The sequence below is a fragment of the Miscanthus floridulus genome, chromosome 18 (assembly GCF_019320115.1).
Source record: "Miscanthus floridulus cultivar M001 chromosome 18, ASM1932011v1, whole genome shotgun sequence".
In the NCBI taxonomy this organism is placed as follows: domain Eukaryota; kingdom Viridiplantae; phylum Streptophyta; class Magnoliopsida; order Poales; family Poaceae; genus Miscanthus; species Miscanthus floridulus.
Window position 1 is genome coordinate 27741012 of NC_089597.1, and position 21990 is coordinate 27763001.

The following is a 21990-nucleotide window of genomic DNA, read 5'->3' on the forward strand; positions in this document are numbered from 1 at the left end:
GAATTTGACCTTGAGATTGCATCAAATCTTACTGGATAACAGTTATATGAGTTGTTTTGAGGCTAAAGGATTGAAATGGATGGTCCACCCAATTGTTTGTCAACAAACAGTATATTTTATTGTTCCAATCTAATATGTTGTGGATCATGGTTAGATGTTTATCTTGGTGCTTCATCTAGTTAAGTATTCCCATGTCCAATAATTTTCCTTTTACCTTGTGCATGAGCTATACATGTAGCCCCAAAAACCTTGAGTTAACTTATCAGAATATTCAGTTCTGATTTTCTACTTTCACCATGGTTGCAGGAGTGGCATGGCTTGTGGTGCAGAAACATATCTCCATGGTGCACTCGTGATCTGTTACTTGTTAGGAGCAGGTGCCATGGCTTGTGGATGCTTTCATTTCCTATCATTTCAGAAGTTCACATCTTACAAGTGTAGTCTTGTTAAGCAACTTCCTGTCAGGCAATGCCGAAAGCTGTTATTATTATTACTAGTTAGTCTTGATGCATTTATTAGTATACATGCAAGTTCGGTGTTGTACAAATTAAGCATATTTATATTGAGCTGAAATCGTGTATGTATATACATTTGTCATTTGGATGAACAATACACTGTATCATGTATGTGGGCTCTGGGCACAAGTGCACAGAATGGTTATAATCCCTGTCTAACCGAACAGCATAGGGGATTAAAGGCAAGAGAGGAATTATCCCCAACAGGGATTGAAGTGACAGGCAGGGATCCACTCATTCCCTGGGCTGAAAAAATCAGCGTGGGGATTGGACCCCTGGCTACCGAACAAGAACCCCCTGATCCACCCCCCGACCTAACTCAAATTTATGGCTCTGTTCGCTTATCTTATAATTCGTCTTTTTCGGCTTATTTTTTCAACTGAAACGGTGTTTTTCTCCCACAACAAATCAATCGGAACAGTGTTTTTGCTTATTTTTTCAGCGAAACGCCGATGAGGATTGCATCTTAGCTAGGGCTAAAATCAACATCAACCGCAGGTCTGTCGACAAAATTAGAATGTCTACCAGCACTGATTCATTTATCACTGCTTTCATGCTTTACGGAAAAATTAGTGAAATTTGCATCTTCGTCGCCGGTGTTTTCCACAATGCAAATAGCTCTCAAATCCGTGATTATAGGGTTCCTTTTCTTCCCACACTCCAACCACAGACGCACGGTCTCTTCTGGATTCTCCCGCACGCACAGGTTATGATCCACCGCACCACGATGCCGAGGTCCGTCACAGAGGGCTGGTTTGGATCATACCCTGACTACTTTTGCCTGGATTTGCAGCTGCCTGAAGTCTGCCTGTGAGGTGTTTGGTTGGAGCCCTCAAATGATGACTGGACCAGGCAAGGGCAACGTGAGCCAGGTGACCGAATTCGATTGCCTGGGTACTGACGCGGTTGCCTGGCATGGAAACAGTGATCAAGGTAAAAGGGAACCATGGCCTCGTTCGCTTGTCTTAAAAATGACTTGTTTGACTTCTTTTTTCAGCCGGAACAATGTTTTTCTCTCACAACAATTCAGCCGGAACAGTGTTTTTCAACCAAGTTTCAGACCAGCAAACGGGACCGCTAGTTTTTGTTTTGTATATTTTATATTTTCTATATTCTTTATCCCTTTCATTGATCATGTTCACGCTAAATTAGCAGTATGAGCAGTGTCAATTATCTTCCTTTCTCATGTGTTTTTTCTTGTGATGTTTTTTAATAGCTAGCAAATCTATTAAATTTATTTATAATTTGAAATATATTATTAATTGAGAAAATATGTGGATCATTTTTATTTATTTATTTATTTATTGTTTATACATTATAACATTAATGTATGTTTTAAAGATTGTATTATATCTTTATTAGTCTATCCAGGCACAGGCTTTCAATCAAACAGACCTTCTTCAGACTTGCCTGGCCAGACAAAAATCATCAACTTTCCAAGCAACTCTCAGGCAACACTTTTTACCAGACAAGTCCTCAGGCAACACTTTTTACCAGACAAGTCCTCCAGGCCTCAAACCAAACATGCCCGGAATGCCTGAGCCTGGTGCCGCTACGCATCCAGGCGCCGACGACAGCCAAGGCGCAGCGCACGGCGGGTCGCCCCCGCCCCCGCCTGTGTGCCACGGAAAAGTGGCCCCGTTCCCGCAGGCCGTATCGTGCCAGTAGCTCCCACAGCGACGCACCTCACGGGACCGCCTCCAGCATGGCGCCCGCTGCGCACGGCGGGAACCCGCGCAGTTGCAGACGGAGGAAGTACAACACCAGCTCGTCCTCCGTTGGGTCGAAGTTGAACCCGCTGCTACCGCCGCCGGGGGTGTGCTCCGGCGGGCGCGATTCCTCTTCCTTGTCGCTGCCGCCAGCGCTCAGATTCGCTGCCTACCCCTCCATTCCTGATTCTTTTCCTTGCAGCCATGAAACTGACTCACCACTTCACTGTTATGCGGGGCCTCCACTCCAAACGCTTGGTCAAAGGGCTGCCTTGCATGCGTGCATGCAGGATGATAGGAGAAAGCTAAGGCCCACCCAAACCTTTGAAGGTCCTGTGTTCCAGACCAGCGCCCAAATTAACTCCTCAACCACCATCCACTCAATCACCTCTGCTCACATCCGTAGTCTATGGCATCAAGTTCTGTCAGTCAAATAGGAACGCAAATCAACGCCTTGTTTAGTTCACTGCCGATTCTGCATTTGTACAGCGATGCTACACTGTAGCTGCACTGTAGCGTTTCGTTTGTATTTGTGAATTATTGTCCAAACAGTGACTAATTAGACTCAAAAGATTCGTCTCGCAAAGTACAACCAAACTGTGCAATTAGTTTTTGATTTCGTCTATATTTAGTACTCCATGCATATACTACAAATTTGATGTGACGAGGAATCTTTTTTTTTGCATAGTGCCAAAGTTTGGATTTCTAGGGAACTAAACAGGCCCCAAATGGGAAACTGGCCTCATGGGAACGCGCAAGCGGAGTACGACATGAGTGCGCGTGGAGATGCCAGCCTTCACACTGAAGACACGGCCCACCAAATAGGAGTGGTCCACCACGTTTTAGCCCAGCAGACTACACCTCTGCTTCTGCAACAGGAGAGTGCTGAACACGCTCAACAGCCCACCCTCCAGCATGCTGCACCCGCGAGCGCTGCTGCTTGGCTTGGCCTGTACGAGCGCAAGAATGCCAGGTTTCACACTACAGGCGGCACGGTCTACCACGAGAATGCGGTCAATCAGGCTTTAGTGCGTGCTGCCGCTAAGCAGGGCCTCAACGATTGCACATGCCTCTTAGCTGGTTTGGTGTGAGAGAAAAATATTGTTCGTTGGCTGATAAGCAAAGCTTATAAGCCAAATACGACCAAGCGAACCGGCCGAATGCTCGGCCAGCAGACGATTACTGAACACACTCTGTGTACTGTCGAGCAGCATGTTGTTGCTTACGCTGATAATAATCCTCCTCAACAAGCTTCAGGGGCTCTGGCGCCAGCCCTTGAGGCGCCACGGGCGCCATGAGTCTCCTAGCGTCGAACTGCCAGGGGTCGGGCGGGAACCTTGGCGGCCCTAGGATGCTTCGTCTCGCCTGGTTAATCATGTCGACTAATGCGCAGGTCATTTTTGTGTCCGAAACAAGGAATTCCCGTTTAACTAGAACTGATTTACTTAATCGATTTAATGTTGACGATGCGCACATTGTACCTGCTCAAGGTCAGTCAGGTGGTCTGTGGCTCCTCTCCAAGCATGATGTTCAGTTAGATGTCCTAGAGTCTAGTCATCACTTCTTTGCTTTGTGTGTACATAAGCATTGTTAGCCCCTGGATCTTCGCAACGGGTGAGCCGACCACTCACCGGCGTTGCTGACCACGCACTATGATCAGAGGTAGAAAAAGGGAGAAAGAACAGAGTGCACACACACAGCACAAACATAAGCACCACGCACTATGGTCTGTGGCTCCAAGCATGATGTTCAGTTAGATGTCCTCGAGTCTAGTCATCACTTCTTCTTTGCTTGGTGTGTATATAAGCATCTCAAGAAGAAGTTCGGTATAGTGTGTGTACGGTGATCCCCATCACCTCCAGACCGCTAGCATTTGGAGGCAAATTCGAAATTTTGTTGTAAAATATCCGAACCGGCCTTTTATCTGTATGGGTGACCTTAATAATATTATGCATGTAAGCGAAAAACTTGGCCCTAGACCTGCTAATGATCGGCTCATTTCTGATTTTTGTTGTCTAGTTAAGGACACTGTTTTTTTTATCTTGGTTACAATGGGCCTACATATACTTGGACAAATAAAAAATTTAGTACGACACCTACTTATGAACATCTTGATAGGTTTCTTGCTAACACGGAATGGTGCTTAAATTTTCCTAACACTATGGTTTACAATTTACCAATGATGAAGAGTGATCATACACCCGTCCTGGCACTTCTTACTGCCAAGCCTCGCAAGCGTTACAAGCCTTTCAAATTTGAGAACTGGTGGCTCCTTGAGGATGATTATGAAAATACTGCAAAGCAAAGTTGGCACAAGTCCACCCGCCGACCTTTCCATATGAAAATTTCCTATCTTGCCAAAGATCTCCAAAAATGGCGCAAAAGCAAACCCAAGATCTCTGATCAGCTCCAAGCCATTGCAGAGAAAATCCTTCAAATGCAAATGCGCCCCATCCACCAACAAAATATTGGCCTCCAGGAAGATCTTGTGTTTCAGCATCATACCATTCTTGCCAAAGATGAGGCCTACCATAGACAGCGCTACAAAAAGAACTGGTCTGTCTTTGGGGATAGAAATACCAGTTTCTTCCATCAATCCATCATCAAGAGAGCTAGGAGAAACACCATAACTCACTTCCAGAACCCTGATGGTTCTTTTTCTACGACTCAGGAACAGCTTGCTCACACTGCTAATAATTACTTTATCAACATTTTTACATCTCAGAACTCTAGTGGTGCAAGAACTGAAGCACAGAACTGGGTACATGAATCTGAAAACAGCCATGAAGCAATGGAAGATCCTTTCACAAACTCTATTCCAGATATGCAGGAAATATATGGCATAGTGAAGAACATGAGAAGAAATGCTGCCCCTGGACCAGATGGTCTGAATGCTGCTTTTTACAAATCTTCATGGGATTGGATAGGTATGGACGTTCTCAATCTTGTTTCCTCTTTTTACCAATCTGGTTCTCTGCCTCCTGGAATTAATAGCACTCACATTGCTCTTATACCTAAGCTTAATGCTCCAATCACTCCCAAGGATTATAGGCCTATTAGTCTCTGTAATGTGGCTTACAAGATCATAGCAAAATCTTTAGCTAACAGAATTAAAAATCACCTTCCTCATATCATTCATCCTTCTCAAGCTGCTTTTGTTAAAGGTAGACACATTGCTTCAAATATTATCATTGCTCAGGAAATCATTCATAGCTTCAATCTTAAAACTTGGGATCAGAAAGCTTTCTTTCTCAAACTTGACTTAGCCAAGGCTTTTGATAGAATTGAATGGCACTTTATTGTCAAAGCACTTAAAAGACAAGGTTTTCACGATCACTTCATTGACTTAATTTACAAATGCATCTCTACTACTAATCTTTCGGTAATTATCAATGGTGAACAAACCCCTTCTTTTCATCCTCAGCGTGGGGTAAGACAAGGCTGTCCACTTTCTCCCTATCTGTTTATTATTGTTGTCAATGAACTATCTATTTGCTTGCAGCATCACTCCAGCAATCATAACATTCAAGGTATCACTCTTGGTCCTAATTGTCCTCGCATTCATTCCCTTCTCTTTGCTGATGATTTGATTATTTGTGGTCAAGCTACTCATAAGGAAGCTACCAATATAAATTCCATCCTCCAATCCTTCTGCAGTGCTTCGGGGCAAGCTCCAAATTTATCCAAATCTTCTATCATGTTCAGCAAGTGCGTTGATAACCAAAGCAAGTTGGCAGTCAAGACTATTTTGCTGTTCCTGATCTTGCCCCGAAAACTATTTACCTTGATCACCCACTCATTTTCAATCACAATGACAGAGCTAAAGCCTATGAGTTCATTCTTAACAAATTTAGAGTGAAGCTGAGTAGCTGACCACCGTCAAGGCCAACAAGCTTAATCATGCTGGGCGTCTTGCTTACATCAACTCTGTGCTTGCCTCCATTCCTATCTACTTTATGTCCACCATTCTTTTTTCTAAAACCTTCATCTCCAAGATTACTACTATCATACGGAATTTATGGTGGGCTGGGGTCCAAGAAGACAACTCCACCTCTCCCTTTCATTTCAGAGCTTGGACTGACATTTGCAGGCCCAAAAAGCAAGGAGGATTAGGTGTCAGAGATCTGTTGACTGTCAACCGCAGTCTGATTCTGCATGCAGCCTGGAATATTGCCACTGGTAAGAATCCTTTTCTTTCTGCAATTCTAAGATCTAAATATTATCATAAGATGGCCTCTCCCACCCCTCCCCTCCCCAGCGCCCTCTCGTCCACCAGCCCCACGCCGGAGCCTGTCCTGGGCCCGGCGGCCACCCTCTCAACTGAGCCTCCACGATCCTCCTCCCAGGCGAGGGATCCCTCCTCTTCCCTGTTTCCCCAGGTAGGTCGCTCCAAGGGAGAGAGGTGGCGCGACGCCAGTCCGTCTTCGTCCGCAGGCGGCTCCTCTCCTGTTCCTTCGTTCAAAGAAGTGCTTCTTTCTGGCGGCGCCTCGTCTTCGGTCTCGCCACAGCCGGCAGTGGCGGAGACTCGCCCGCCTCCGAGAGTCGTTCTCCGCTCGCGGCCCCGTCAGGCGTCCGTCGGAGAGGGCCCTGACGCGGACGGATGGCAGCGGTATGAAGGCCGCCGTGCTCGCAAGCGGCGCCTGCAGGAGCTACGCGATCCTCATCGGCCGGTGCCGGTGGACCTTAGAGGCAGGTGCTACAATTGTTTTTCTCCTTCCCACCGCGCCGCCTTTTGCCGGAAGGGACCTCGCTGCTTCAAGTGCCGGGAGATAGGCCACCGTGCGTCCGACTGCGTTGGCCGCCGCCGGGCCCTGAACGCGGCTGCTCCTCGAGCCCTGCTTGTGTGGCGCCCAAAGGCCACGCTGGGAGGGTCGAGCTCTGAGAAGATGGTGGTCTCGGCAGCCGCGCCCGGAGAGGAGACCTCTGGGGCGGCGGTTGAGCAAGGCTCGCGGGCAAGGCGACGTCGCCGTGTCAGGAAGAGGCGGCGTTCGGATGCTGCTGGCCCAGGCGGGCCACCTGGCCAAGAAGATGAGGGGAACGACGAGCCTGCTGCCAGCATTCGTGCTCCGGCCGGCTCCGACTATGTTCCTCCCCGGCCCCGTCGTATCATCGATCGTTCAGCTAAGATGGCCAGGGCTGAAGATGAACTTTGCAAGGCGCTCTCGGTTTCGATTGTTGGAGACACCGCGACCCTTTCGGTTGACGTTCTGGTTGATGAGTTAGCCCGCCGCCATGAACTCCCGATTGAGTCGCTGGAGTTTCACAGTCTGAGCCATCAAGACTGCCTGCTGATCCTCCCCGACGAAGCTGCGGCCGTTCGGGTCTACAATGAGGGACGGCCTCTACATTTGCCTCCGTTCACCCTCTACTTCCGCCGTTGGTCTCGGTTCAAGAGTGCTACTGCGGTGGTTTTGCCCTCACTCGTCGACATTGAGTTGAGCGGCATACCGGCGCACGCTTGGGAGTTGGAGACAGCAGAACACTTGTTGGACGAGTGGTGCTGGGTGCGCGAGCTCCATCCTGCTACGATCGATCGCAGGGATTATTCGTCCTTCCGTCTCAAGGCTTGGTGTTCCCAGCCGGAGAGTATCCCTGCGGTCATGGACTTGGACATTGTTGAGCCTCCGGTGCAAGTTGAGGAATCCCCCCCTGTGAAGCGTGCTTTGAGGTATGAAATCAAGATTGATGCTTCTGTGTCGCCTACGGTTGGTGCGGATGTTGATCGTCCTCCCTCGCCCCCGCCGCATCTGGACTCCGATCAGGGGAGGCGTCGACGCCGGCAGCCAGCGGCTGACGCGCCGACTTCCGCCGCCCTTGGTTTTGGCGCCCGAAGTGATGCTCCACGGGGTTCTGTGCATCAGCGACTGGGCGCTGGTCCGGTAGCAGTCGATCGCGGGACGGTTCGCGAGGAACTCATTGATGGGCTGCTCTCCTCAGAACCCGAGGCGCCGCAACCGTCGTCAGGTCGTTCGCCTGCCTCGTCCACGCCTAGGGATATTGAAGACATGGCGGCTCAGGTTATTAATCCTGGACCAACATTTGAAGATCTGTTCCCACGGGAGCCGGATTTTCCGTTCTGGCTGTCGGAGGTGGGTCTTGTTTCGCCGGTTCGGCTGGACTGCTCCCACAGTGATGTCTTCGTGAGCAAGGAGGGTGACTTTACGGCCCAATTGCCTGGGAAACGGCCTGTTAGCCCTTCACAAGCAGGCCCACTTGCTGTATCGATGGTGGGCCAATCGACTGGAGACAACTGCGGTGCGAGCTTCTCTGTTCCCCCACCTCTAGATGAAATCTCAAACCACAGTCCGGCTATGGTGACGATGAGCCCCACACAGGAGTTGGCCATCACCGGTCCTGTGAATGCCGCAATTCAGCACATCGGGATGGACAGAGGGGTGGCTACCCCGGTGAAGACTTACTTCAGAAGGCGCCGTCGTTTGGTTGATAGTGATGGCATGGTCGCGGCTCCACTTCCAGATCTCTTGGCAAGCGTAGAAGCCTTGGCCGGGCCTGCGGGCGTCGCAGTTCAGGTCGGGACTCCACACCAGACCCCCACTCCGGGTCTTGGTTGTGTTGCAGTCTTGGCTGAAACTCCGCCTGTGGCCGCACGCCTGTCTCCCGTCGGTGAGGATATCCATTTGTCTCCAGCGGCTGATGCATTTGGACCTGGGTGTCAAGTGGCCGGAGACTCAGTAGCAGTGCCAACTCTCCCCGGCACACCCAACTCGAACCAACTCACGAGCCAGCGAAGACGCTTCCTGGCGAAGATGACAAAGAAGACGATGAAAATCCTCCCTACTCCAAGAGCCAACAGGCTGCGTTCCCGTGCTTGTGTTCAGCGTGCTCCTCCGAGGCGCAGCCGTCGCATTGCCGGAATGCAGCCAGACTCTAATGGAGGTGGGGCCCCATCAAGAACAAAGAAGACAGTGATGCGGGCTCTGGACCTTATTGGGGAATCGGCCGGCATTGATCAACAAAGCCTGGAAGAGTATTGCATGCTTTTCACCGGTTCGGCATCGCTCCCTGATATCCATGTTCAGGCTCTGGCAGCGCTCTTCGGTTGGGTTGCTCCTGTTGATGAGGAACAGGACCTCGCGGCTGAATGCTGATGTTCCTTCGCCCAAGGTCGTTTCTTTATTATGATAAATGAATCCATCCAAGATACTTTGTTGGAATGTGCGTGGATTAAATTCTAAAGCACGCCAGGATACTGTAAGAACCCTGATTGCTTCTTGTAAGGTCGAGATTATATGCTTACAGGAAACGAAAATGTCTAAAATTTCTCGTGGTTGTATTCTTTCTTTGCTCGGTTCTGATTTTCCCTACTGGGTGGAGCTGCCTTCCATTGGTGCAAGTGGGGGAATTCTGGTTGCATGGCGTCACGGGCTAGGCCCTGCCAGTGCCACCCGAGTTGATAGTTTTAGCATCTCACTTCAGTTCTCTCCGGCCAGCTCACAAACCTGGTGGCTTACTTGTGTGTATGGCCCTCAAGGTGATGACAACAAACTTCTGTTTATGCAAGAACTTCGAGATGTGAGAGCTGCCTGTATCGGGCCGTGGTTAGTACTTGGTGATTTCAATTTAATAGCAAGAACTGAAGATAAGAACAACAGTCTTGTTAACAGAGCAATGATGGGAAGATTTCGTCGTCTGATCAACGACTTAGAATTAAAAGAGTTGCCTATGCTTGGTCGTAAATTTACATGGTCAAACCACCAGGACGTGCCTACACTCGTCAGACTTGATAGAGTTCTTTGCTCAACAGAATGGGAACTGTTGTTTCCAAACTGTCTCTTGCAGAGTTGTGCAACTGACGGCTCAGATCACTGCCCCCTTCTTCTTGGGCTGAATGATGTTCAGCCAGGGAAGGCTAGATTCCATTTTGAGGCTTTTTGGACCAAGATGGAGGGATTTCAGGAGGGTGTGGCAACTGCTTGGGCTTCTGAACCAGTCTCTCATTGTCCTTTTGACACCCTGGCAAGAAAATTCAGAGCAACAGTGAGAAGTTTGCAAAGTTGGAGTCAAAAAAAAGTTGGGCATGTTAACTCACAGTTAGCTCTTGCTAGGGAGGTTCTCCATCAGCTAGAAATAGCGCAAGATAATCGAGCCCTCTCCAGGCTAGAGCTTTGGTTAAAAAACAAACTCAAGCCTCACTGTTTAGCTCTCTCCTCCCTACAGCGCACCATTGCAAGAAGTAGATCTCGCATCAGTTGGCTCAGTGAGGGCGATGCCAATACAGCTTTGTTTCATGCACATGCTCGCCACCGAAAGAGGAAAAACTTTATTAGTAAACTTATAAGTGATGATGGGGTAGTTCTCACCAAGCACGAAGACAAAGAGCATAATATTTTTGCTTTCTACAGCAACCTTTTGGGAAGGAGCATTGACAGGGAAGTGACAGTTAACTTGACAGAACTAGACATGCCAAACCTTGATCTTAGTGAATTGGAAGCTCCTTTTTCTGTTGAGGAGGTCTGAAAAACAATCAATTCCCTACCGTCAGACAAGGCCCCTGGCCCAGACGGCTTCACAGGAAAGTTCTATAAGGTTTGCTGGCCGATCATCAAATTGGATATAATGGCTGCTATTTCAGCTGTTTGGAGCAGAAAGTTTGCTAATTTTGAGTTACTCAATTCAGCCTTCATCACCCTGCTGCCAAAGAAAGAGGACGCTATAAGCATCAAGGAGTACAGACCTATCAGCTTGGTGCACTCTTTTGCCAAGCTCATAACAAAAATCCTAGCTAACAGGCTTGCTGCTTCTCTGAATCAGTTGGTCTCCACTAATCAAAGTGCATTCATCAAGGGTCGTTTCATTCTAGACAACTTCATGTTGGTTCACCATACTACAAAATTCTTGCACCAACAGAAACAAGCTCGTATCCTCTTAAAATTGGATATCAATAAGGCGTTTGATTCGGTGTCATGGCCTTTTCTATTAGAAGTTATGAGACGTTTGGGTTTTGGATCAGTTTGGTGTGATATTATCAGCGGCTTGCTTGCCACTTCATCCACTCAAGTGCTATTGAATGGTTCTCTAGGGGAAAGGATACAACACCAGCGTGGTCTAAGGCAAGGGGATCCATTGTCACCGATGCTTTTCATTTTGGTCATGGATGTGCTATACTACTTGGTGAAGAAAGCTGCAGATGAGAATTTGTTGCAGCCACTTGCCAGAAGGGCATTGGAGCATAGGATTTCCTTGTATGCAGATGATGTGGTGTTCTTCTTGAGTCCAACAACCAGTGACATTGAAATAACCTTGGATATCTTGCAACTTTTTGGAAACGCATCCGGCCTTACAACAAACCTTCAGAAAAGTAGTGTTCTCCCTATAAGGTGTAATGTGGATGACAGAGCAGTCCTGCAGGAAACCCTACCTTGTCAGCTTTCCGACTTCCCTTGTAAATACCTAGGGGTCCCCCTTTCTCCTCATAAGCTATCCAAAGAACAGGTTCAGCCCATCATCGAGAAAATTGCAGATCGACTACCAAGCTGGAAAGCTGATTTGCTTACGAAAGCTGGAAGAGTGGTCTTGGTTCAGTTTGTTCTCACCTCAATGTTGATCTACATCATCATGGCTCATGGCACTTGATCTACCCTCATGGGCTTTGAAGGCAATTGATAAGATAAGAAGGGGTTTCCTATGGAAAGGAAGAAGAGATGTCAGGGGGGGCACTGTTTGCTAGCCTGGCCAAAGGTCACTAGATCTCTTAATCTGGGAGGTCTTGGTATTTCTAATCTTCAAAACTTGGGATGGGCTTTAAAACTCCGATGGTTATGGCTGCAGAAAACAGAACCTGACAAAGCCTGGGTTTTTTTTCCCCATCCAAGCTCATTCTCAAGTCCAAGCATTCTTTGCTATGGCTGTTGACACAGTAGTAGGCAATGGAAAAAATACTCGTTTTTGGACAGATAGATGGTTGCTTTGTCAGAGCTTAGAACAGGCCATGCCACATTTATTTAGCGCTATAGCAACCAGAGCAAGGAAAAGATCAGTTTACGATGCTATCACGGGGGGAAAATGGGTTTCTGATATAAGAGGTGCTTTAAGTGTGCCTGTTCTGATTGAATACCTTCACCTTTGGGGGCTTTTGTCAAATGTGGTACTGCATTCTGAGGTGGAAGATACACATATCTGGAAACTTTCAGCTTCCGGTATGTATTCTAATAAATCAGCTTATGAGGCCTTGTTCATTGGAGCTACTCATTTCAGTCCTTGGGAGTTGATCTGGAAAACCTGGGCCCCAGGGAAGTGCAAGTTCTTCATGTGGACAGTAGCTCACAATAGATGTTGGACAGCTGACAGACTAGCACGTCGAGGTCTTGATCACCCAACGCAGTGTCCACTCTGTGACCAGGCTGGTGAAACAATAGACCATCTTCTGATCTCTTGTGTCTTCGCCCGGCAAACATGGTACAACATTATGCAATCTTTTGGACTGCAAGATGTGGCTCCACAAATGGTTGATTTGATTTTTGTGGACTGGTGGGAGGGTGCTTGCAGCAGGCTTTCTGGTCAAGTGAAGAAGGGGTTCAATTCCATTATTATTTTGGGAGCTTGGTTAATTTGGAAGCATCGAAATCATTGTGTTTTTGATGGTGGAACTCCTAGCCTAGCTAGGGTCCTCTCAGCCTTTAAGGAAGAAGCTCAGCAGTGGTCAACAGCAGGGGCTCGAGGAGTTTCTTATCTCCTTGCCCTGGCTCCTACCTCCTAGCTCTTTTTGGGTCCGGTGGTTTTTTTGTCCTGCCTTATAGTTCTCTAGAGACACAACGTAGTTTGGATTCTTAGGGTGGGTTGCAGACCCTTTTCTCTGTAACAGTTTTTTGTTTCTGTGTTTTTGTAATATTTTTTTTTTTTTTGGGCTCTTTTCCCCTCCTTTTTCTTCTTAATATATTGATGCGCAGTTCTCCTGCGTGTTCGAGAAAAAAAATATTATCATAATACCAGCTTCTAGCGTGCTAGAAACAACACTACAAAATCAGCTTTTTGGTCTTCAGTTCTTCAAATAAAAGATACTTTGATTGAAAATTGCATTGTTCAGATTCAGAAAGGTGATTCCAGCATTTGGTCAACCCCCTGGTGCTCCATCTGGAAAGAAATCCACAGCCACATAAATATACCTATATCAGTTCCTGCTATGCCACAGAAAATTTCTGTTCTTTGGTCCCCCAACACTCACCTCTGGAACACCGACTTCGTTGCTCAAATCTTTGATCAGCATGCTACCACCGCCATTTGCAACACGCTCACTGTCCCTTCGGACAGCTTAGATGTGATCAAGTGGAAACCCTCCGCCAAAGGCGTTTGCACAGCCAAAGAAGCTTTTAGGCTTCTCAACTCTCAAATGCAGATACATCGCCCTATTCAAGGGTCGCGAAGCATAGATAATCAAGCGATGCAGATCCTCAAAAGAACTTGGGCTCACAAGCTTCTCCCTCCAAATATTAAAACTTTTGTGTGGAGACTAATTAGAAGAGCAATTGCTACTGGAGCGCGTGCTGGGAATTTGTCCACGAAGATAAGCAAAAACTGTGCCACCTGCAACCTAATTGAAAATGATTCACATTTGTTCTTTCATTGCAACTTTGCAAGGGCGGTTTGGTTTTCTTCCAAAACCCCCGTGCGCACATCTTTGCTTCCTATTGAGCAGGATGGAGTACAAGAGACACTCGCCACTGTCATCAGCAACAACACTTCCGATGCAGATTTCCAGAGAATTATGCTCACTCTCTGGTATATCTGGAAAGCGAGAAATGACACTCGCTTCCAAAGGAAAAAATGGTCTGTTTTGCAGGAGCATCACGCGGTGGAAGCGGACATAAATATCATAACTGTCTGTACAAAAACAGATAGTTCAAAAGCTGACAAGGACAAAGCGCAAAGCTCTCAGGCATTGCAAGGTGCCACGCTTTCTTGTGCAGGTTCACAAGCGAATGGAGATAATTAGCAGACTCTTCCCTGTCGACGGCTCTTACTTCGACAACCCAGCTACCAGAACATATGCAGCCTCCCTGCTTTGCTTCCGGGGGCTAGATGCTACTCTGATGCTTCTACAACCCCAGACACCAAAAATTTCACTGCTCGCAAAGCAGGTCTGGGAATTTTCATCCTGGACCCGAGCCACCTGGTCAAATACTACATCAAAGCACAGATCAATCAAGTAACCTCTGTCCTTATGGCAGAAGCTGCTGCCATAGCGCTCGCCGCTTGGATCACCTCCTTGCTCCACATAAGAAATGTCTCCTTTCTCACTGACAGCCAGCTTCTCGTCCACTTCTTCAATGGCTCGGAATTATGCTCGCCTCCCCGCTGGGACATCAAGCCTTTCACCCAGCGTTTCCTCAATGCGGTGGCTGGCTCCAACAGCAAAGTCTTCAAGATTGAGAGGAGCCTCAACACTACAGCACATCTGTTAGCTAGTCAAGCTTTTGTGTACTCGCAGCCTCAATGTAATCAAGCAAAATTTTCTTGTACCAATGCAAATCATGAAGGCAGCTGCCCACTGCTTATGGCGCTGCAGATTGGCAGCATGTTCGCTGGGTCGTATTTGGCTTATCAGTCAACGAGCAGTATTTTTCCCTCACACCAAACCAGCCAACAATACTTTTAGCCATGGCTTATAAGGGGGTGTTCGGATCCGGCTACTAAAATTTAGGAGGTGTGTCGGGAGGATGTTGCATGGAGTGTTCGAATACTAATAAAAAAAACAAATTACAAAATCCGTCAGTACTCCACGAGACGAATTTTGTAAGCCTAATTAATCTGTCATTAGCACATGTTTACTGTAGCAACATTGTCATGGACTAATTAGGCTCAAAAGATTCGTCTCGTAAATTAGTCATAAACTATATAATTAGTTTCGTAATTAGTCTATATTTAATACTCCATACATGTGTCTAAACATCCAATTGGACAGCTACTAAAATTTAGAAGGGCCAACCAAACACCCCCTAAACCAAACCAGCCCAAATAAACAGGACGTGTACCATGGGACCTGTATTCCCTTATTGCACCTACCTGCTGCTAATAATCAGCCTGTTCTTGTTTTAGTCGGGGCTTATCAATCATGGTACAACGTTTTTCTCTCATAACAATCAGCACCAGCCAGATTTATCAACCCAGAAACCAACCAGCGAACCTACTAAATAAAAGTGCTTGTTGTAAAAAAAAACTTGTTATATACGGAGGAGTAGACAGCCACACTTTGGCTTGCGAAGAAACCAAGCTCGCTCGTTCTCGCTACTCCCGTCTTCTCGTCGACAGGTCCAACTCCGAAACCCTACTCCGCCGGCGATGTCGTCACCCGGCGCCCCGGCCCCGGCGGCGGCGATGGTCGTGGACGACGCGGAGGACGACCAGCTCACCTCCATGTCCACGGAGGACATCATCCGGGCCTCCCGCCTCCTCGACAACGAGATCCGCGTCCTCAAGGTGAGCGAGCCCAGTCCTAGATCAGATCCCCGCGGTCTGTCCCCGCGGCTTCGTAATCCTTGTTCGTTCGGCGTTAGGGTTTTGCGTCTGATCCGTGGGGTTTGTTTGGTTTTTCTCCGGCGGCACCCAGGACGAGTTGCAGCGGACGAACCTGGAGTTGGAGTCGTTCAAGGAGAAGATTAAGGAAAACCAGGAGAAAATTAAGCTCAACAAGCAGCTGCCCTACCTCGTCGGCAACATCGTTGAGGTTCAGTTTCCTTCCATTCTGTAAATTCCCTTCTGTAAATACCCTGCAAGCGGTTGTTATCTTGGATTAATTTGAGGCCAGGGAAGTGAATGAGTGAAAATGATTTGGTGTATTATCACATGATTTGGTGTGATAGCATACTTATAGAACTGCTTGTGCTATTATATTGTGTTTGTCCCCATATAATTCATGTTAGATTAGATCTTTATATGCACCAAGGCTGCACTGCACTTAATTCGGAACAGAACACACATGCCTCTTGCTCAGCCACTTCAAATTAGTTAGGGTAGTAGCAGTATAGCAGTGATCGATTCTTTAATTTGAGTAACCGTGATCTGGTTAGGAATCTAGACATTCAGAAACTTGGAACTTGATAACTGGTTTGTTTCATCTACCTAAGCTTTCAAAATTTCCAAGGTCTATTAATCCCTGTACAATAATAAATTTTGAAGTCTTCATGGTTTTATAGATATGTGATCTATGGAGCATTCAAGTATCTCACGTCTTAAATGAACTGTGACATGTATTCTAGTAGATTACTGTGCTGCACCAATGTTTTTGAGGCGCCGCGGCGAGGCGCGGCGCCCGACCCCCTTCACAACGCCTAGGCGTTTGTGGCGGACGCCTAGGCGACGCCATACACACATTGTAAGGCGTTGTAAGCTAGAATTTTATATACTAATGCAGCACATACATATCTCGTTTGTTGCCAATTCTTGAGCCCATGTTCCTTTCTTTCCTTTCCAAAAGCTCTTCTCCCATATAGCATACAATATTCAGAGCAGAGCAGAGAGTGGGCCAAGCGGAGATGCATTCTACCTGGGCCAAGCAGAGAGTGGGCCAAGCGGAGATACAATATTCAGAGCAGAGAGTATACAATATTCACACTACCTGGGCCAAGCGGAGATGCAGAGCGGACGGCAGAGCAGAGCACGAGGTGGCAGAGCGGACGGCCAAGCAGAGTGGACGGCAGATGCAGAGCAGAGCACGAGGAGGCAGAGCGGACGGCCAAGCGGAGATGCAGGCCGGCTCCGCGGCAGGGGCGGCCGGCCGGTGGAGACGAGCAGAGTAGCAGCCCAGCGGAGGTCGAGGTCCGTCTGCTGCCTTCTCTCTTCCTCTCCCCTCGCCCGCAGCAGCGATGATGCTGGAGCGGCAACACGGCAGGGGCGGACGGCCAAGCGGAGATGCAGGCCGGCTCCGCGGCAGGGGCGGCCGGCCGGCGGACACGAGCAGAGTAGCAGCCCAGCGGAGGTCGAGGTCCGTCCGCCGCCTTCTCTCTTCCTCTCCCCTCGCCCGCACTCGCGATGAATGGCTCACGTGGTCGATTTCCCACGCGAAGAGGCTACCTGGGCACACGCGCGGTCGATTTCCCGGGCCGCGCTCCTTTTGGCGCCCTTCCCCTACGACCGGCATCTGGCGTCCGCGGCGCGGTTGTAGGCGTCCGCCCGACGCCATTCGCGCCTAGGCGACGCCTAATCCTATGAGGCGGACGCCATACACGCTGAGGTCGTGGCGACCCCGGCGCCCAGGCCCTCGACCACGCCTTGTCGCCTAGGCGACGCCTCAAAAACATTGTGCTGCACTCCTCATCCTTTGGAGATGATGATAACTAAAATTTTATTTCCTTATCATTCGGTACTTGTTAGGCAGGGTGTATGTACATTGTTTCTTTTGTTTATGGGTTACTCATATGGTTTGTCCTTTTTCTCAACTGTTTTAGATCTTGGAAATGAACCCTGAGGAGGAAGCTGAGGAGGATGGTGCTAACATTGATTTAGACTCACAAAGGAAAGGAAAATGTGTTGTACTGAAGACCTCCACAAGACAAGTGAGCAATCTATTCTCTGATCATCAGGGTCATTTCTTTTGCTGTTCTTTTTTTTTTCTGTGTATGTCCATATGCTGTGTGCAGTCCACCTTCTAAATATTTGACCACTAATATGCACACAGTATGAAGATTTATCACTTGAAAATATAATGGGATTAGATTCTATATCATAAGTACTTCCAACATTTTGTTTTTGCTAACACATCTGAAGAAAAGGTAGTCAAGGCCTCAAAGGTATGTATTGGCTACCCAAGACAATTAGTCATATAAGACATTTGGGTTATGTTTGTACTACTTTTGATCCAGATAGTCAATTTTTCTTTAAAAATCATAACTTATTAGGTATAGATGGATTGCCATGTCTGACCCTAGTAACAACTTTATGTTGTAATGGTTCTGATGTACGGATTATTCTAGTAACGAATCGTATATAACTGCAAAGCGAGTAATTAATTGTATATAACTGCAAAGCAGAAATATGTTGAAGCAGTCATAATTGGCTAATTTTTTTAACAGTTCTGTAATATGCTTGTCCTGCTGTCACATTGTGCTCCAAATCAGTAATTCAATATCTTTTCTTCTGTGTTCACCTTCCTGGCCTTGCAGGTGTGGGAGTCTTAATTCTCATTCTTCCACATCTCTTGTCGAATCATGTTCGATACTTAAAATTTAAAGCAATGAAACATTTTATGAACTACCTTTTATGTATGGTCTTTAGTTTAGGGAATCAAACTCACTGCTGCAAAATCTTCGTTTATGGCCTTGATGATTGCAGACTATATTCCTTCCTGTTGTTGGGCTAGTGGACCCTGACAAGCTAAAGCCGGGTGATCTGGTTGGAGTAAATAAAGATAGCTACCTTATATTAGATACATTGCCATCAGAGTATGATTCTCGAGTGAAGGCAATGGAGGTGGATGAAAAGCCCACCGAAGATTATAATGATATTGGAGGTCTTGAAAAGCAGGTATTGTACCGAGTGAATGCTGAAACTTTGTTAGTTCCCTATTTGTCAAATGGAGTCAATTTTGCTTTTTAGGGAATAGCTGAGCAAGTTCCATCAGTCTTCCATATAAGAGATGAATAGTGTCCAGTTGCTTATCTGTTACTTGTATCCTTTGAATCTTATTTGATTGAATTTAGATTCAAGAGCTTGTGGAGGCAATTGTACTGCCCATGACACATAAAGACCGGTTCCAGAAGTTGGGCATCCGTCCTCCAAAAGGAGTTCTTTTGTATGGACCGCCAGGAACTGGCAAGACACTCATGGCTCGTGCATGTGCTGCACAGACGAATGCAACGTTTCTGAAATTAGCTGGTCCACAACTTGTGCAGGTAATCAGTTTACCTGAGAAGCTTTGTTTTCCTTTTTTTGTGTTTGTTATATCGCTGCGTGTCTTTTCAATGATAAGATATTTTTTTTCTGATTTGAATCCTGTGGTACATTGCTGCTCCATTTCATGTTACCATATTTATACTGCAACTTCTGTTGCTCTTTGTTCCTTCCTCGAGTTATTGTTGCCTTTCTGCCATAGCTTCATTTTTTCATCCTGGTTAATATCCTTTTTTTATGTACATGAATAATTTTTCTGTTTCTTCTTTTCAGTTTTCATTTCAGAAAGTGCTGTTATTTTGTTTTGTGTCAGTTGTCACCTGTACCGTAGCATTGGTCTTAAAGCAATATTTCCTTATGCCAAGGTTCTCAGAAGCAAGTTTGGAATGTCTTGGTGCTTTCTACCTTCTGAACATAGTTTTTCGTTACGTCTAGGGCTAGTGTGTTCCTGAATGTCTTAGTAAATTTTTTGTTCATAGTAATTTTTTTGTTCATACCATATTTTTACAGTTGAGGAAATGGATCTATGGATTTCATCTTTCTGTTATTATGGAGTTTGTCAGTCCAAAGTTTCTCTGTTGAAGTTCAGTCAGTTATGTGACACACTTATAAATTGTCAGGATTTTGTATATCATTTGTTGTCTGTATATTGAATAATTGGATTTGGAAATAAAAGTTGAATGGTTTAGCGGTTTAACTAAAATATTGTTCTGATTGCATGACTAACACTGACCATCTGGTCCATTTTCATTCAAGACACATTGGAGATATTGCTCTGCCATCCAAAATCTGTTTTACTCTGATGTTATCTTGAGCATAGTTTATACTTTCGAGTACAGTAGTAATGATGTTCTTGGTGGTTCAGATGTTTATTGGCGATGGAGCAAAGCTTGTCCGGGATGCATTCCAGCTTGCCAAAGAGAAGGCTCCTTGTATTATATTTATTGATGAGATAGATGCTATTGGTACCAAGCGTTTTGATAGGTATGTCTTTTATGACATTTTCAGCTCTTGCACGGTTTTATTCTTATTTTGGCTGATGAGATACTCTTTATGAGATGAAAATGTTAATCGCCTGTACAGGATCACATAAAGTAGGACGTTTTTTGTGTTTCAATTTAGTGTAAACAAATCATTCTTATTGCGAAGAAGCATATCTGATGTATGCTCCATAATTTTGTTCTCTTGGTACAGTGAAGTTAGCGGTGATAGAGAAGTTCAGCGAACTATGTTGGAATTACTGAATCAACTGGATGGATTCAGCAGCGATGAGAGAATAAAGGTCATAGCTGCAACGAACCGTGCTGACATCCTTGACCCTGCTCTGATGCGATCTGGACGGTTGGACCGAAAGATTGAGTTCCCTCACCCATCTGAAGAAGCAAGAGCTAGAATCTTGCAAGTTGGTCTCCACAACTTATGTTCAATTTGCTGAAGTTTGACAGTGAATGGTGTTTTTGCTTTACTCAGTAGGCCAGCCATTTACCACAACTAATGTGTTCTGCATGGTGCTCTGTAGATTCATTCAAGAAAAATGAATGTAAATCCCGATGTCAACTTTGAAGAATTGGCTCGCTCAACAGATGACTTCAACGGAGCACAGCTAAAGGCAGTTTGTGTAGAAGCTGGTATGCTCGCTCTACGGCGCGATGCTACAGAGGTGAGCCTTCCGCTCCTCCATATGCACAATTCCATTATATTTGCTTTGCGAATGTGGTAGCACCACAATCCCTTGCATCGATAGATGGAGGATGACATCTGTAGGTTGATTATTGACTTATTTATTTATTTATGTTTTTGTGATGATTGTGATTTCCTAACCTGATGTTTGCTTGCACAGGTAACTCACGAGGACTTCAATGAAGGAATCATACAGGTCCAGGCGAAGAAAAAGTCAAGCTTGAACTACTATGCTTAAGCTATATGCAAAAATATATGGACCACAAGTTGTTTGTAACACTACTGTATGGATGATCGAAACTACGTTTTTACGTTTGCTTTGAGATGCAAGTTTTTAACATTATCACAGATTTTTATTCAGCCTCAGGCTCCCCAGAAAACTGTTTGCTTACCATCTGTGTTGTGAGCGTGAGTTTATGAATCGAATGATTTGCTGTATTGGCGCATTCTAGGTGTGGTGCAACATATCATTCGATAACACCATACCTAGGGAGTTGGTGTTTGATACACTTCCATATCTTCTTGAGTGTCCCGACGACTTACTGTAGTGAGGGCCTGATTGGATTGCGATCAAAATTTGCAATGTCAAAGATTTGGCAAGTCAAAGTTAGGTAAAAAAGTTGTTATGGATTTGACAAGCTAAATGTGAAAGGTTGACAAGTTTTGGTAATCAACCAAATAATAGTTAAAATTATAATTTATTAAATCTTTGGTTTGGTAAATTTTGGAAGCTAACCAATTAGGCTCTAGGCCAATGAGAAGTAGAAATACTACTGCAATCTTTTGCATTCAGAATATACTAGAAAGCAGCGCGGCCTTGCCGCACGGTCCTGTGTGGTGCTTGCATCATAAAACTAATAATTATATTGCAATTAGTATTACTTAGCTTCTGTGGAGAATAAATAGCAGTAGTATAATATAATTTTACAGATCAGTGGAGTTGATGTTGATCGTTGCCATTGCAGAGGATAATAGTTGGAGTCTCTTTTTTTCAATTAAGAACTAATTGTATTAATTTTTTTTAGAAAACTCTTGAGAAATCTAGATCCACATTAATAGCAAAAAATTACACTAAAACATGTGATGTTATGTGTTTACAGTGCAGTGCTAGTTGTGTAGAGTTCAACAAACTTGGTTTGACATTTTTTAAATTTTTATTTGTTTTATTATGTTATTTACAAAATTTCAATCGTTTTAGATAAATAACAAATTTGCAGGAAAATAGAAAAACGTCGTCGGGCCGA

The 21990-nt window shown here is 45.9% G+C and overlaps 1 protein-coding gene across 1 annotated transcript; it reads left to right on the forward strand.

Moving 5' to 3' along the window:
- The first annotated feature begins 15426 nt into the window (after positions 1–15426).
- On the forward strand, positions 15427–21126 carry LOC136520340 (26S proteasome regulatory subunit 6A homolog). Its single transcript, XM_066513807.1, has 9 exons — positions 15427–15658; positions 15789–15905; positions 17626–17733; positions 18509–18700; positions 18877–19068; positions 19932–20050; positions 20261–20468; positions 20586–20726; positions 20907–21126. The coding sequence occupies exons 1-9, from the start codon at positions 15521–15523 to the stop codon at positions 20982–20984; spliced, it is 1293 nt and encodes a 430-aa protein (XP_066369904.1). The 5' UTR covers positions 15427–15520; the 3' UTR covers positions 20985–21126.
- Positions 21127–21990: the final 864 nt, after the last annotated feature.

Bases quoted from the DNA above. Each gene is read 5' to 3' on its own strand.
- LOC136520340 (XM_066513807.1), top strand. From the start codon at position 15,521: ATGTCGTCACCCGGCGCCCCGGCCCCGGCGGCGGCGATGGTCGTGGAC. The intron at 15,906-17,625 runs GTTCAGTTTCCT...CAACTGTTTTAG, and splicing joins TCGTCGGCAACATCGTTGAG to ATCTTGGAAATGAACCCTGA. The intron at 18,701-18,876 runs GTATTGTACCGA...GATTGAATTTAG, and splicing joins TTGGAGGTCTTGAAAAGCAG to ATTCAAGAGCTTGTGGAGGC.